This window comes from Lissotriton helveticus, chromosome 4_1 (genome assembly GCF_964261635.1).
Source record: "Lissotriton helveticus chromosome 4_1, aLisHel1.1, whole genome shotgun sequence".
NCBI lineage: Eukaryota > Metazoa > Chordata > Amphibia > Caudata > Salamandridae > Lissotriton > Lissotriton helveticus.
In genome coordinates, this window is record NC_136063.1 from 154,699,358 (window position 1) to 154,717,281 (window position 17,924).

A 17,924-nucleotide genomic window follows, 5' to 3' on the forward strand; every position below is an offset into this window, starting at 1 on the left:
GGTTGTAAGCAGCCACCGCTTCTGCAGGTAAGAGTGGTAGGGCCCGGTGGGTGGGGTTCGAGAGATGATGATGAGGGAAAAATAATCATTTATTTAATTTTCCCTAGTGGTGGTCCAACGAAATCCCCGCACCATCACCCACTGCTCTTACCTACCGCAGCTGGTTGTAAGTTAACCACAAATATATTGACCTGATGCAAAATAGTGACTTGCACAACATTGTCAAGGTGGAGTATAGATTTAATATTCTAACACCACATCCACTACCTTGAGGATAGTGTACAAACTCAAATCTTTCACTCAATGTTGCTGCAGGTTGATATTTTTGAGTTGACATTGTGTATCACGCTAGTTTTTTAACCCATCTTCTACTTACTCATTTGCTTTTCTTTTTTGTCTGAAGATTTGGCACTGGAAGGAACAGCTTCACAAAGTAGCCAGTATCCATACCTCGGGCTGCCGTCATACCCACTCAACACCAACCGCAATGGGAACTACTATGAAAAGTACTGCTCTTCTACCAACGGGGACATGAATCCATGGTGGAGAGTGGACTTAGGACAAAGTCAGCCAATTAGATCTATTGTGGTGGTGAACAGAGCCGACTGCTGCCCTGAGAGACTCAGAGGTGCTGAAGTTCGTGTCGGAGACAGCAAGAACAACAACAACCCTGTGTAAGTTCTGATAATTGTGCATTTGACTGCAGTGAGCCAAGGTGAGCTTGATATTGGAGACACTTTTACAACAGAGTTTAGCATAACCTTGTCGCTAAGCAGGTACTCAATATACATCTCCTCTTTGTCTGATTTGTGATGCAACTCTTAATAGATCTTCCTCAAGCTTCATAATACATTGTTTCAAACTCCATCTTTGCCATTGCACTTTATGTATGATACTCATGGGTCAGCCTAACTTTGTTCTTCTTGTTGTGTCTCTGGTTCTACAGGTGTGGCACCATCACTGACCTGAGTGCCGGATCCATTACCACACTCTACTGCAAAGGGATGGTGGGCCGCTATGTCAGTGTCGTCATCACAGGCCGCCGGGAATTCCTCACCCTGTGTGGAGTGGAAGTATACGGTGTTGTGTCGACACAGCTGCCAAGTGTGTGCTGGTATAGAGGAGAAGTGGGAGGGGGGAATACTTGCTATTATGAAAAAAGAAGCATTTATTTACAGCTACCACCACAAAATTAAATACAACATTGACAAACAATACACAGTCAGCTGATGTCAGGGCTATAATGTTTCATAGGCAGATCTCTCAGGACCACTTCCCTCAAGCTTGTGATAGTGGATAATCTCCATTTAGGTTATGCTCCACTACTAGTCCAAGACCCACTCTGACTCGGATTTAAAATCACAAGTGTTCCAGCGCTAAAGCACTATCTGGCAAGCAAGTTCCCATGGGGCTGACTGGCCCAAAATCAGTCCTATGTGCACCAGCAGGATCAGAGTGATCAAAGTCTCTGAGCATACCCCCTCCACAGGCACTGCAGCAGCATCTGTCTCTGGTAAGTATTTCACCTGTGGCCCGACAGGCTGCAGTCGGTTGTCCTCGCGGTCCTCACATGTGGTTGTGCAGCAGCAGTGGTCGTGGGGTTCTCATTACTCCTCCAAAGTGGGTAATTCTGCACTTCCTATAAGTAATGGGGGTGGTGCAAAGGTTCTGGCTCTAGTTGTCAGTCAAGGTGCAGACCCGCTATGGTTACCACAGCTGCATCTTGCCTCTGTTGACGATCTCAACCAGATCACACTTCTTACTTGGTCCCGGTTGTCCACCCTGGCATTCAGAGTCACCACCTCTACACTGTACACAAGCTCCATCTAGATAGGCACAGCAGTTCTCCTTACAGTGGTACCTCCTGGCATAATGACCCAGCAGCTTGCCACTTTACATGGGCTACAGCACACTTGGCACAGCAATCCTCTTCATTGTGACCCTATCTGGTATACGAGGTGACTGACATCGCACTGCATATGGGCGATGATGCGCTAGTTGCAAAGGTATGTGCATGGCACTAGGCAGGCAGGGCTAAGGACGAGAACAGTAGTGCAATATTTAAGTACATATGGTGGTGCCCTGCCCTCTCTAGCATGACAACTTTGGTGGCTGTGCTATAAATCAGTAAATTTCCACCAAGTTCACTAATGGAGCAATCTGACTTGGGTTGTTAAGTTAACCACAAATATATTAAACTGCTGCAAAATAGTGACTTGCACCACACTGTCAAGGCAAGCACACATAGTGGAGTATTGATTTACTATTCTAAAACCACATCCACTACCTTGAGGATATTGTACAAACTAAAACCTTGCACTCGATGTTGCTGTAGGTTGATATTTTTGAGTTGATATTTTGTATCGAGCAAGTTTTTCAACCTATCTTCTACTTACCCATTTGCTTTTCTTTTTGACCTTAAGATTTGGCACTGGAAGGAACGGCTTCACAAAGCAGCCTGTATCCATACCTCGGCCAGCCATCATACCCACTCAACAGCGACCGCAATGGAAACGACTTAAAAAAGTACTGCTCTGCCACCAACGGGGACATGAATCCATGGTGGAAAGTGGACTTAGGACAAAGTCAGCCAATTGGAACTGTTGTGGTGGTGCATGCCGCCGCCGACTGCTGCCCTGAACGACTCAGAGATGCTGAAGTTCGGGTCGGAGACAATGAGAACAACGACAACCCTGTGTAAGTTCTGCTAATTGTGCATTTGACTGCAGTGAGCCAAGGGGAGCTTGATATTGGAGACACTTTTACAACAGTGTTTAGCATAACCTTGTTGGTCAGTAGCTACTCAATATACCTTTCATCTTTGATTGGCTGATTTGTGATGCAACTCTTAATAGATCTTCCTCATACTTCATAATACATTGTCCTAAACTCCATCTTTTCCTTCACATCTTGTGTATAATACCCATGGGTGGGCTTGCATGAAAACTGATCAGCCTAACTTTGTTCTTCTGGTTGTGTCTCTGGTTGTACAGGTGCGGCACCATCACTGACCTTAGTCGCGGATCTATTACTACGCTCTGCTGCAAAGGGATGGTGGGCCGCTATGTCAGTGTCGTCATCACTGGCCGCCGGGAATACCTCACCCTGTGCGGAGTGGAAGTATACGGTTGTTTGCCACCACAGCAGCCAAGTGGGTGCTAGTATTGAGGAGAAGTGGGAGGGGGGAATACTTGCTAATATGAACAAATAAGTATTTATTTACAGCTACCTTCCCAAAATTAAATACGACATTCACAAACAATGTACACAGTCAATGAGGTCAGGGCCCTTGTGTTTCATAGGCGGATCCCTAAGTCCCACTTCCCTCAAGCTAGTGGTAATGGTCATTCTCTATTTAGGTTATGTCCCACTACTAGTCAGAGACCCATTTCGACTCTGTATTAAAATCAAAAGTGTTTAAGCGGTAAAGCTCTATCTGAGAAGGAAGTTACCCAGGGGCCAACTGGCCAAAGATCAGGTTTAAGTGGAACCACCAGTATCGGAGCAACCTGATTCTCCGAGCGTACCCCCTCAACAGAAGCTGGAGCAGCAGCTGTCTCTGGTAAGTATTTCACCCACGACCCAACAGGATGCAGTTGGGTGTCCTCAAGTTCCTCACACGGGGTTGTGCAGCAGCTAGGGGTTTCTCATTGCTCCACCAATTTGTGTAAATCCGCTCTTCCTATCGGGAGTGGTGCAAAGGTCCTCGCGCTAGTTGTCAGTCAAGGTGTAGGTCCCCTAGCATCACCACAGCTGCCTCTCGTTTCTGATGATGATCTCGACCAGGTCACCATTCTTGCTTGGTCCCAGTTGCCCCGTCTGGCATACAGGGTCAGCGTCTTCACTGTACACACGCTCCATCAAGATTAGCACAGCGGGTCTCCTCACGGTGGCCCCTCCTGGCATATGGATCCACCAGCTTACATCCGTACTGGGGCTATGGCCCACTCGACATGGCGATACTCTTCACAGTGGCCCTATCTGGCCTATGGGGGTCACTGGCATCACACTGCTCTTGGGCCATAACCATTCAGTGCAGCAACGTTCACAGTTCATTCATGGCAGCCCTCTTCTGCCACACTAGGGTTGACGACTTTCCCTGCATAAAGGCAACGACCTGATCGGTGTATGAGTCGTCCCCTCACACCTTGCTAAGGGGATCAACCAAATTACACATTGAATGCATCCAGTCAATGAGGACCTATCACCTAGGCTTAATCAGAAACCCACGTTTTCTGATCCACAACATAATTTACCCCTAGAAGGCATGCTTCATCATTGGGCTCCTCCTCACACCCTTATCCAATCGTGGGGGGTGTGGGCTACAACTCACACTCAGGAAGGAGCTCTTAAAAATGATTTTCATACCCAAGTTATGCTATCAGATTTGGTTGAGATTAGCAGAACGTGGACTAGACAGTATGAAGATTAAAAAATACCTCTTTGTGGTGATATGGCTTCAACCCAGTCGCGATACTCAGGTCACCATCTTTATGCTATTCTCATACCCAACTAATGTGTGTGTGGCATTCATCAGGACCAAACAAGTTGGACATCACACTGCAGATTAGCTTGTGTAGAAAAAAAAACAATAATATTATGAAAAACATCATACAGCTAGTGGAACATTTCAAATGTAAATATTTCCAACTCTGTTGTAACCTGCAAAAGTTCGGTCTTTAGGCCTCAACGCACAGTCGCCAAGGTAGTGTGCATACAGGGTCGAACTGGTTTGCTGTACTGCCGAAAGAATCTGCCTGGAGCAAGGAGACCTACCAGCATTCCCCACTGGACCTCACTCACTCTAACGCTCTACTCTTTCTTAAGAGGCACATTGCTCTTGGCAAGAAGGCAGGCAGTGGTGCTTTGAGTTTCAGGGCTGGTGGTCTTGGATTTCCTGGGTAACCTACTGGGAGACTAACAGGCCTTAGCCTGTAATGGTATTAACTGAGTTTTAGAGGGTAAAGCATCAACTTGCTAATGGAACCATCTCCATACAGTTGTACAGGCTAGAAGATCAAGGGGCAGCTCTAACAAAGCTTGGCATAATCCAGAAGAAGTTACGCAAACTGATACAAACTGTTGATAAACATTTTAGTTTCAAATGAAAAACTGGAATTTGTCCCTAGAAGTAACATAATAGTGCACTTCTTTGCATGAAGAGGGCATTCCATGAGTGGTATGTGAGTGTTCCTTTACTATCTAGTAAGGGCTAGATGTAGGTAAATAGTATTTACCGATTCGTAAATACCGAATTTTACCAATTCGGTATTTACGAATCGGTAAAGGCTATGTAGCTAAAAATTCGGCAAAAATTACTGAATCGTTAAGATGCGGTATTTACCGAATCGGTATTTACCGATTCGATAATTGCCATTTATTCCTATGGGCCTGGAGGCCCATAGGAATGAATGTCAATTACCGAATCGGTAAAAACCAATTCGGTAAAAGAGGGAAAACATTGAAGGGTGGCAGGGTGTCACTTTGACACCCTGTTGCACCCCTCAATTGTTAATGGGCGCACATGTTGCAGGCATACATGCCCCAAGGGCATGTATGTCTGCAATATGGCACTGAAGCAATTTGCATTAAATTGCTTTTTTTATTTTTTTTATTTACCACCATCTTGTAGTTTTGGTGGTAAATAACGAATCCTAACATGGGATAAGCACTCATTTAAGTGCTCCCTACATTAGGAATTCGGTAATTTACCGAATTGGTATTTAAGAAATCGGTAATTTACAGATTCCTTAAATTACCGATTCGGTAATTACCGAATCTTTAATTTCGGCCCCCTACATAAGAAAAGCCTATTACCGGTCGGTAACGGACGAAATTTGTTAGTTTCGGCCATTACCGACCGGTAATGGGCCACCTACATCTGGCCCTAAGAATGGTAGACAAGGCTAGGCACTAAAAAAGCACACCTCCCGGAAGGAGGCACTAACGAGAACTTTTATTATTCACCTAATCTTTCATATATTGCAGGTGTGTTGCATTATACAGCACATATATAATGTAGGAAACGCTTCAGAGTTTGTGTACAGGAAGGGTACCCTTGCAGTGCAAAACTTATGCTTCACATCACAAATACACCTTCACACTAGGTGCAAAGGAATGTGCATGGCACTAGGCAGCCAGGGCTGAGCACAAGAACTGCAGTGCCATATCTTAGTATATATGGCAGTGCCCTACACTCTCTAACATGGCAACATTGGTGGCTCAGTGAAGTATAGACTTACTATTCCAACACCACATCCACATCCACTACCATGATGATATTGTGGAAACTGATATCTTGCATTCGATGTTGCTTCAGGTCAACATTTTTGAGTTGATATTTTGTATCAAGTGAGTTTTTGGAATTATATTTTACTTTCCCTTTTGACTTTTCTTTTCTTACCTGAAGATTTGGCACTGGAAGGAACAGCTTCTCAAAGCAGCCAGTATCCAGACCTCGGGCTGCCATCATACCCACTCAACAACAACCGTAATGGGAACTACTATGAAAAGTACTGCTCTGCCACCAACGGGGACATGAATCCATGGTGGAGACTGGACTTAGGACAAAGTCAGTCAATTGGATCTGTCGTGGTGGTGAACAGAGCCGACTGCTGCCCTGAGAGACTCAGAGGTGCTGAAGTTCGGATCGGAGACAACAAGAACAACAACAACCCTGTGTAAGTTCTGATAATTGGGCATTTGACTGCTGTGAGTCAAGGGGAGCCTGATATTGGAGAAGCTTTCCCAACAGTGTTTAGAATAAGCTTGTTGATCAGTACTTACTCAATATACCTCTCTTCTTTGATTGGCTGATTTGTGATGCAAGCCTCATAGATCTTCCTCAAGCTTCATAATACATTGTCCCAAACTCCATCTTTGCCTTCGCACCTTATGTCCGATACTGGTGGGTGGGCTTCCATGACAACAGTTCTGCCTAACTCTGTTCCTCTGCTTGTCTCTCTGGTTCTATAGGTGTGGCACCATCACTGACCTTAGTGCTGGATCTGTTACTGTGCTCTGCTGCAAAGGGATGGTGGGCCGCTATGTCAGTGTCGTCATCAAAGGCCGCAAGGAATACCTCACCCTGTGTGGAGTGGAAGTATACAGTGTTCTGCCATCACAGCAGCCAAGTGTGTGCTGTTTGTGAGATGGGGTGCTCGCTCACATCCATGGTTATGTGTCAAATATGGGATATATTTTACCCTTTCATCAGATGGTACTGTCACTTCTCATGTAAATTTTACTAGGTAACATTTGGAGCAGCGGTATTTACTTGAATGACAATATGGGTTGTGGACTTATTTACTCAATTGAGAACTGCAAGAAGAATTTTTTAAGAAAGAGACATTTGTGCAAAGGCTTTTTATTGAACCATGAGATGCTAATGGATATGCAACTATAATAAGAATCTTTTGACATGTGTCTTACTTCCGCTCCCTCTGTTAAAAGGCACTGTGTGTGAGTTTTTGAACCGGTGGTCTGGTTGCTCTTGGAGGTTTCATCGACTTTCAGGATTACTGAAGTGAATTAAAATAATATACAGATTTTGAAAAATGACAAAATATTAACTAATGTTTAACTTTTTTTCAAAATTGCTATAACATTGTAATTCTCTTCAACATACATTCCACGTCTTTTCTACAGTGGCTATTACCTTTAAATTCAGCCTTTCCTGTATCCATCTGACTGATAGCCTACTTGGAAGGATCATGGACGAAAGTTAAACGTTTTATTAAACTTACATTTACAGCTAGAATAGGAGAGCTAGATCCAAATTACAAGCTGATAACAGCAGTGCCACTGCTCAATTTACAAGAAACTTGTTATCATATGTCCCTTGCAGGCCCATTGTCATTTTTCCTATGTTAGAATGAGGACATTGCAGACTGCCCACTGCTTTGCGCGCGTTACTATACAAACTTATTTTGCTTTGTGCCACACTGTACTTTCACACAGACCTTGCTGTTGTTTTGCGTTCTCTTTTTTCCTGGGATTTAGTCTGAAGGTCAAATAACAATGCCCCTTATTATTGTAGTCTGGTCAGACAAACATGCAGATGCAGCTGTTGTTTGGGAACATGTACTTTTGTCATATAGGTATGCACAGATAGGTAACAACACACTTGGAGAGGGATCTTTCCAGGGAAGGGATTGTGAAAGCACCTAAGATGTAGAATTGTCATCTGTGTATGCTAAGCTACGGGGTGTTCTGCTAACACCTAGAGATCTGATAGATAATCATTTTGCTTCTGTGGAAGGGAAGAGGGGTTAGACTACCCTGTCTTATATAATGCCAGCTCCTTTTATGATTTCTGGATTATTTACTATGCTGACCATTTTTGTGTTAAGCATCTTCTTTCGTATTGTGGCACATATACTGCATACTAGAGCATGATAGTTAAAATAAACATTTTAAACTTCTCTTGCGTCTCTGTCAGAGCTGATTGAGTACTGGTACGAGTGTAAGAGCGAAAGGGTGTGTCCTGCAACAGTGATTCCTGAGAGAGTCAGGAGTGTTGTGTTCTGGGGTATCTAATCGCTTGTTCCTCTGAGTGAGTAGGAGGGCAAGTGAAATACTATAGCTAGTCGGTTCCGGGCTCATGGGTACCTAGGTCGTAGGATAACTCAGTCCCTACCTATTAAGGTTCTATGATCCCAAGCATAGTTTTGTGACTCAGCAGAATCCCTGCAACACTGCTGATCATACATTAGAAAATGTATACCAAGCTTACAGACTTAGGCCTAAAACAGCAGAAGTGATAATATTATAAAAAGTTGTATTGATATAAATAATGAAAATGCCAATACACCAGCCCAAAATAACACCTTCAGCAGTATGAACATGAATTGTTGCTATAATAACAATTCTAATTGTTGTTAAAAATGCAACTTATGTGTCTCCAAACATTGTGCTAGTTTCTGAAAATACTCATAATTTAACTTCAAATGCAGGCTTTTGATTTTTAATAAATATGCTTGATTTCACCCAAAAAAGTGTTATTTTCATTTCTAGAACACAATTTCTATTCTTAATTGCCGGATCTTCATTTTTAAAAATACAAGCTTGTGTTCCCTCCAACAACGATAGGATGCTCAGGTAGGTCATTAGTATTTATTATAGAAGAGCAGGAATCTACGTCTGCTTCATCTCCAGTTTACATCCGGTCTTTTTCAGCTACCAGTCCCCACATTCTAGAACCCTTTACGTCCTTGGTAACAACTACCAGAGCAACCGAACTGTATCAGGGTAGTCCTGATACCACACATCCTTCCCTTTTAACAAATATTACGAACGATATAACAAAAATAAAGATTTCAATTACAATTCCTAAAAACAAGAATTACACAGATGAATCAACTACTTTTAGATATAATTCTAAACAGTGCTATATAATTACGTACTCTCATATTATACAGAAGATGACGATGTGGTATAACACAAGTAAGTGCATTTGTAACCTTACATAATAACATTATTAACTCACAATGAAATCCTTAAACTTCTTAGAACAAGAAATAATCCTTCCCCTTTGAGTAGTCTTGGACACTTCCTTCTGATCAGTAGCCCTTCTGCCTCTTCTCTCACACATTCTACTAGCCCTCACAATCTCCTCCCCATCACAACTTGTTCCATTTACATCCAAATCCTGCCATAACCAGTTGTCATTCAAATATTCATTGGTGCCAATCTCCATTCCTTTATCGCCTTTGATACATTTTGCTACTTTACTGCAATTCCAGACTGTGAGAAGTTGGCCTGATGTGCAGTGCTCACTATTCTAGTGATCACTATATATCAGTCCAAACAACCCTTATTGATGATTGGTTGTAAGTCAACCTTATAGACCAGCTATCCTAGTAGCATGGATACAAGCAGTCTAAGGCTAAGACTCTAGAGGGCGTGTTAAGCCAGCTGTTTTACCATCACATTACCCCTTGAACACTCAGTGAAAGGACACCACACAAGTTGTTATGAAAATAAACAGTGTATTTATTTATAACAAGACTACCCTGGCTCTTTATGAGGCAGGGAGCTAAGCACACAACAAAACTCTTACGAAAATACTTTTAAGTTAGCACGTTACACAAATGCCCGAGGGGCACGAAAAACCATATACGCTAAAAGTGGAATGCGAATTACTAGCAGGTAAGTAACAGTTCTAATAGGCTTTGGAATCGCTAGGACTGGACTAGGGAATCGTTAGATTATTACTAGGAGGCCCAGGGGACTCGGGTGCAGAGTGTGCACTCTCACGCGGGATGCGGGACAAAGTCTATGGAAGCTAGAATTCACAAAGTTAGTGTTCACGGGCGAACCCGACCTGGTAGGGAGAAAACGACAGTGGATCCTGACCCTTGGATAGTGAGGCTATGCTGGGACACCGGAGTGCCGAAGTTACCTAGCCCAGGGGCTGCAGCTGCATAGGTCTGAAAAGACGTCGGGGATCTCGTTGCCGGACCAGGAGCCTGGAAGGAAGAAGTTGCTGGCAGGCGACCAGTGAAGGAAAGTTCGATGGATCCAAGCCTGGATCAAGGAAGAAGAAAACCTGAAAGCAGAGGGGACCAAGTTCTTGAATCACTAGCCAGTGATTAAGTGGGCACCAGGATGGCACCGGGCGAAGTCACCGCAGTCAGGTGAGTGGGCGCTGCTGGGCTCTGCAGTCTCTCGGACCAGGAGGCGTTGTCGGCGACCAGGATGGAGGTGCGAGCTGTCCCACGAAGGATGAAGTCGTTGGCGTCGAAGTTACCCAGGATTGGGCAACAAGCCTTGGCTAATTCAAGCCCACGCGGTGGACTCAAAATGGCGTCTTGAGTGGACCAGGAGGGTCCGGGGTGCTCCTCTTCTGGGAGGGAGCAAGGGCCAGTCTGGAGCAACCAGACCAGCAGCAGAAATGTCGTCGGGCGTCGTCAGGAAGGCCACAAGCCAACGGGCTAGTAGCCAAACAACGCGGTGAGCAGCGGAAAGCAGAAGGGCCCCACGCAGATCGTGGAGATGCTGGGGGGCTGCACTTCGGAGCTGGAGCTGCTCAGAGTCGGGGCTTCTCGGACCCCAAAGCACTCACCAGTAGATTACTCGGCGGGCTTGCTGGAAAGAAGTCGTGCAGTCTTGCAGATGGCCGGTCCCTTGAGGTCTCGTCGCACCCACGGTTCTCAGCTGGGCTGTAGAGGTGGGTAGAGGTCAGAGGTGCCAGGGAAGCCGGTTCTCGTCGAGCTGGGCAGTCGGATTCCGGAGGAAGGACTTACAGCAGACCGCAGTGTTCTTTAGATGGTGCCTGCGGATGCAGGGTGACTACTCCTTAGTCACAAGGGAGAATCTTGAAGAAGGAAATCTTGAAGTCCTTTCGCAGAAAGTCGTGTCTTGATTCCAAAGATGATCTGATTGGGAAGGGGGCCAGTCTCTACCTTTATCTGGGAAAAGGGGGCTGGCACGCGACTAGGTAGTGCCCTATGGGTGGGACCAGGAGGGGGGTGGTTACACCCACTTCCTTGGCGGGCTTTTCCCCAGGCCAGGGGCTGGAGTGCCCCTGGAACTGGTTCCAGCCAGCCTATGCACAGTGAGCACCGGGGTGCCACGTGCAGTCACCTTCCTCTAAAGCCCTGCCTACCTACAATACACAAAACCCTGTCTGGGACGGTGCTGGCACCGCCCCTGGCAGGAAACCCTTTGTCCTTATCTCCTGCTCTGGGAGGACTCCCAGCAGCAGGAGGGCAGACTTGTGTCTCGGTGGCAGCATCCATTTTGTGGATGCTAAGGCTCTGTCTGACTTTTAACCGGGTTATAGGTTACATGCATGTCGTGTCCCTCTAGAAGGGTGGAATGCTAACCCCGTCGCCAGAATTGGCGAGGGGTTAGTATTCCAATTCGTATGACACCTTACTCGACATGTTTTGATAAAGCGATACCAGAGTTGGCACATAACCGCGAGGATTATAATGCACTTAAGAGTATATGGTATGCGATATCATGGAAACGGCTAAGGGATGGATCCCGAAAGCCGCAGACAGGCTCAGCTCATGCCAGAGCACCATCTCACACGATTCCAAGCACTCTGCCTTCAGGATTGTTAAGGCCTGCCATAGGAGTGACTGATAGGAGATCTGTGTGTCCATTTTAGGGTTAGATATAGGTATACTATATCTAAAGCAAAGGGTGAGTACACCACCTTGCCCCAGCTGTCGTGCAGCCAGTTGTGTCAGTTTTAGTTAGTCAATCCAGGGGTGGCATAATACATGCTTCAGCCCCTGGGAGACTTCTGGGTGCACCTCAGCCCTGAGTACAGGGACTTGGAGAGGGCCCAGTGCCAATTCAGTACCTGAGTACAATTTGGATAGAGAGAACAGCTAGGCTGTGGGTCTGATTAGCAGGCCCACAGCCAGGGAAAGTCGTAAACCAGTGCAGCAAAAAGCAAAAATCTGGGTGATCATAGGATTGCAGACCCTACTCTCCTACATGACCCCCCCCCCAAACTTTGGGACAATAAGCTAACCTTGACCAGGTGAGTCTTCTTGCTCTAAGTGGAAATACCTGGAGAGCCCATCAGCATTGCTGTGATCAGTCCCAGGTCTATGCTCCACTGTAAAATCCATCCCCTGTAGGGAAATGGACCACCTAAGCAGTTTGGGGTTTTCACCCTTCATCTGATTTAGCCACAAGAGGGGCTTATGGTCTGTCTGAATGGTGAAGTGAGTGCCAAACAAGTAGGCCCTCAGCTTCTTCAGGGCCCAGACCACAGCAAAGGCCTCCCTCTCAATAGCTGACCAATTTTTCTCTCTGGGTGTCAACCTCCTACTAATGAAAGCAATAGGCTGATCATTACCATCAAAATTCAGTTGAGACAGAACAGCTCCCACACCCAACTCAGAAGCATCTGTTTGGACAATGAATGGCTTGGAGTAATCTGGACTCTTGAGGATAGGTGCTGTGCACATGGCCTGCTTTAGGTCATTGAATGCTTTCTGACAGCTTGCTGTCCACTGAACTTTCTTTGGCATCTTCTTGCTTGTCAGGTCATTAAGGGGGGTCACTATGGACCCATAATTTCTGACAAACTTCCTATAGTACCCAGTCAGGCCCAAGAAAGCTCGAACCTGAGTCTGGGTGATTGGAGGAGTCCAGTCCTTGATGGCCTGTATCTTACTCTCCAGTGGCTGAACCTGGCCTCCACCTACAAGGTGGCCCAGGTATACAACCTGTGACTGCCCTATCTGGCACTTTGTGGCCTTGATAGTGAGGCCTGCCTTTTGCAGGGCCTCCAACACTTTCCTCAGGTGGACCAGGTGATCCTCCCAGGTGGAGCTAAAGACAGCAATATCGTCAAGATAAGCTGCACAGAAGTCATCCAGCCCAGTGAGGACTTGATTCACCAACCTTTGGAAGGTGGCAGGTGCATTTTTCAGTCCAAAGGGCATTACCACAAATTGATAATGCCCTCCAGGGGTAGAAAATGCTGTCTTGGGTTTGGCTTCCTCAGCTAACCTGATTTGCCAATACCCAGCTGTCAAATCAAATGTGCTTAAGAAGTTGGCAGAAGCCAATCTATCTATAAGCTCATCTGCTCTTGGTATTGGGTGGGCATCAGTCTTAGTGACTGCATTGAGGCCTCTGTAGTCTACGCAAAACCTCATCTCTCTCTTACCACCCTGGGTGTGAGGCTTTGGCACTAGAACTACTGGGCTAGCCCAAGGGCTATCTGAGGGCTCAATGACTCCCAGTTCCAACATTTTCTGCACTTCAGTTTTGATGCAGTCTCTAACATGATCAGGCTGTCTGTAGATTTTACTCTTGACAGGCAGACTGTCTCCAGTGTCAACATCATGGGTACACCAATCAGTTTGGCTGGGTGTCAGAGAGAACATATGTCGAAAGGATTGCAGAACTTGCCTGCAATCCTGTTGCTGATGGTCAGTGAGGCTGCCACAAAAGACAACACCATCAACTGACCCATCATCAGGATTCTGAGTGAGCAGCTCTGGGAGAGGGTCACTCTCTTCCTCCTGTCCCTCATCTGTGGCCATGAGCAAGCTCATGTCCTTCCTGTCAACATATGCCTTGAGCCTGTTAACATGGAGCACTCTGAGAGGGCTCCTGGGAGTTCCAAGGTCCACCAAGTAGGTAACCTCTCCCTTTTGCTCAATGATGGTGTGGGGCCCAGACCATTTGTCTTTCAGAGCTGCTGGGGCCACTGGCTCCAGCACCCACACCTTCTGTCCTGGCTGGTACACAGTCAGTACAGCCTTTTGGTCATGCCAAGCTTTTTGAAGTTCCTGGCTGGCCTCAAGGTTTTTAGATGCCTTTTCCATATACTCAGCCATCCTGGAGCGGAGACCAAGTACATAGTCCACTATGTTGGTTGCAGGCTTTTTGAGAGGTCTCTCCCATCCTTCCTTCACCAAACACAGGGGTCCCCTTACAGGATGCCCATACAGAAGCTCAAAAGGGCTGTAGCCAACCCCCTTCTGTGGGACCTCTCTGTAAGCAAACAAGAGGCAGGGGATCAGGACATCCCATCTTCTCCTAAGAGGTTCAGGTAGTCCATGAATCATCCCTTTCAGGGTCCTGTTGAATCTCTCAACAAGCCCATTGCATTGTGGATGATAGGGTGTGGTGAACTTGTAGTTCACACCACACTCTTTCCACATGGCAGTCAGATATCCTGACATGAAGTTTGTACCTCTGTCAGAAACGACCTCCTTAGGGAAACCCACTCTGGAGAACACTCCAACTAGGGCTCTTGCCACTACAGGGGCTGTAGTGGTCCTAAGGGGAATAGCCTCAGGATACCTGGTGGCATGGTCCACCACCACCAGTATAAACTTGTGTCCTGATGCTGTCTGGGGTTCCATTGGACCAACAATGTCAATCCCCACTCTTTCAAAGGGAACCCCCACCACAGGTAGTGGTATGAGGGGGGCCTTTGTTGTGCCACCTGACTTACCACTGGCTTGGCAAGTGACACATGAGCGACAAAACTCCTTGGTATTCTCATTCATATGGGGCCAGTGAAAGTGTGAGACAAGCCTGTCCCAAGTCTTTGTCTGACCTAAATGACCTGCAAGGGGAATCTCATGGGCCAAGGTGAGAAGGAAACCTCTCAGAGACAAGGGGATGACCAGCCTCCTGGTTGCACCAGGCTTGGGGTCTCTTGACTCAGAGTACAGGAGTCCATCTTCCCAGTATACCCTGTGGGCACCTGTGGCATTCCCTGCAGCCTCAGCAGCAGCCTGCTGTCTGAGGGGTTCAAGGGAAGGGCAGCTCAACTGTTCCTTCCCCAGGTCTGCTCTGGAGGGTCCCCCTGAGCCCAGAAACTCAACTTGATCAAGTTCAAGCTCTTTAGGCTCAGTTTCCCTCAGCTCTTCTAGATCAGCCTCCTCAGAGACTTGATCCTCAACCTGGGGCAAGGGGGAAGGCAAAGCCTTACCCTTACTGCTCTTCTTCTTGGGAGGTGTCTGGTCCATAGTTTCAGGATCCAGCACCTGTTCAGTGGGGCATCTTCTGGCCTGTGACCTAGTCACAGCAAGCACATGTGCTGGCAAGCCTAACATCTCCATGTGAGTCCTCTGCTCCACTTCTGACCATTGTGATGACTCCAAATCATTGCCCAACAAACAATCAACTGGGAGGTCTGAACTGACTACAACTTTCTTTTGTCCCTTCACTCCACCCCAGGAGAAAGCCACAATTGCCACACTATGACTAGTAGTGACATTGCTGGCATTGGTCACCAGGAAATCAGTACCTGGCATGATCTGTCCAGGGTCCACAAAGTTAGGTGTCACCATGGTGACACTGGCACAAGTGTCCCTATAGGCCTGAGCCATTTTGCCATTAATCAAAGGTGTCTGCCTGTATTTGCCCAAAGTATTGGGACTTATCTCAGGGGACATATCCATATCCCCTGTACAGACAAGGACAGCCTGAGTGAGTGTGCCAACTAAGTTGTCAGACCCCTCAGTACCCAAGGTTAACCCAACTAATGCCTTGGGAGTGACACTACCACTACTGACTGTACTAGGGGGTGCAGTTGCTTTAGGAGCTGTAGTGGCAGGAGTTTGTCCTCCTCTTTTGGTGCACTCACTAAACCAGTGAGATTTACTTTTGCAGTACTGGCACCACCTTTTTGACTGGCCTTCTTGAGTCTTCTTCTTCTGGGAAGCCTGACCCCCACCCTCTTTGGTTTGTTGGGGACCTGGTGAAGACTTCTGGTCATTTTGCTCATTCTTAACATTACCCTTCTGGTCTGCTTTCTTCTGACCACCCTGGTTCTGGTTCTGGTTCTGCTTGATCCTTGTCCTGACCCATTTGTCTGCCTTCTTTCCCAATTCTTGGGGAGAGGTCAGATCTGAATCAACAAGGTGCTGGTGCAGCAACTGGTTCTGACAATTGTTTAAAATTTGTTCTCTCATCATTAGATTATACAATCCTGTGTAATCTGTAACCTTGCTACCCAGCAACCAGCCCTCCAAAGCCTTAGTGGCACAATCCACAAAATCAGACCAGTCCTGAGACTGAGTTTTCTGGGTGTCTCTGAACAGCAACCTGTACTGCTCAGTGGTTAAACCAAACCCATCAACCAGTGTATTCTTCAGGACCTGGTAATTGTTAGCATCCTCCACTCTTGTAGTGAGGAGCTTATCTCTACCTTTACCATCAAAGGAGAGCCACAGTATAGCTGCCCACTGACTCTGGGGAATGCCCTGCACAGTGCAGGCCCTCTCCAGAGCAGCCATCCATTTCTGGATATCATCCCCTTGCTTAAAGGGGGGCACTATTTTAGTCAGGTGTTTAGTATCTAAACCCTTCTCTCTATCTCTTGGGAGATTGCTGCCACCAGTGGGAGCTAGCCCACTCATCTGCTGCTCTCTTGCCAGGGCAAGCTTCTCTTTGGCCAGGGCAATTTCTTCCCTTTCAATCCTCAGTTCAGCTTGTCTCATCCTAGCTTCATGCTCCTTTCTCTGAGGGGAAGTAAATCTCCTCTGTGGAGGATTCCTTCTCCCCTGAGAAGAGGCATTAGAGTGCAGAGATCTATTGGAGTCCCTAGAAAGAGATCTATCTCTCCTAACTCCAAGGTTAGGCCCACTTCGGGTTAGTACTGGGGGGCCCCCAGATCCTAGCCCAAGTAAGTCTAAGTTGGTCCTAGTTAGCCTTCTGACTACCTCAAGACCCTTGTCTACCTCATCCCCAGAGAGTACCTCCTGATCCTCCTCCTCAACTGCTGAGTCAGTGTTGTGGAGATCTGGATCCCCAGAGGTTCCTTCTAAGGCTGGCATGTTCTCATGTAACTGAGAAAGCTTTCTGGCATCATATGTCTCTAGGAGACCTATCAGAAAGGAAGTGGTGGGGTTAGACCCCTGCTTCAGTTTTCTGGAGACACAGATCTGTCTCATCTCATGAAAGCTGAGAGCTGCATATCTTGAAGTGACCTGTGGAGGGTCAACACTGACCAGGGGAGTCTCAGTAGAGTCCTCCTGAGTCGACATGCTTTTCTAGTGAGGTGTAAGTGGTGCACTTACCTACACTATATGTTTGCCTACTGATCCCTTGCTAGAGTTGTAGTTTAGGGTGTGCTAGGCCCTAGGAGCTACAACAGCTGGTTCAGTAGAACTCAGAGTATTCTAAGCTAAGTTATATGTACCTTTAGTACTTATGTGATCTTTCACAAGATATTCTTAGGGCATGTGTGGTAAAACAACAGCAAGCTCAAATCCCAACCGCTGCTCACCAATGTGAGAAGTTGGCCTGATGTGCAGTGCTCACTATTCTAGTGATCACTATATATCAGTCCAAACAACCCTTATTGATGATTGGTTGTAAGTCAACCTTATAGACCAGCTATCCTAGTAGCATGGATACGAGCAGTCTAAGGCTAAGACTCTAGAGGGCGTGTTAAGCCAGCTGTTTTACCATCACATTACCCCTTGAAC

The 17,924-nt window shown here is 46.5% G+C and overlaps 1 protein-coding gene across 1 annotated transcript in view; it reads left to right on the forward strand.

Moving 5' to 3' along the window:
- The window catches only part of LOC144828451 (uncharacterized), a 32,285-nt gene extending 23,861 nt beyond the window's left edge, over positions 1-8,424 (forward strand). Inside the window, exons 6-11 of the mRNA XM_078686627.1 lie at positions 404-674; positions 947-1,104; positions 2,424-2,697; positions 2,994-3,151; positions 6,410-6,680; positions 6,976-8,424. Coding sequence (XP_078542753.1) covers positions 404-674; positions 947-1,104; positions 2,424-2,697; positions 2,994-3,151; positions 6,410-6,680; positions 6,976-7,150 — 1,307 coding nt within the window. The 3' untranslated portion in view covers positions 7,151-8,424. The remainder of the gene's footprint in view (positions 1-403; positions 675-946; positions 1,105-2,423; positions 2,698-2,993; positions 3,152-6,409; positions 6,681-6,975) is intronic.
- The last annotated feature ends 9,500 nt before the right edge of the window (positions 8,425-17,924 follow it).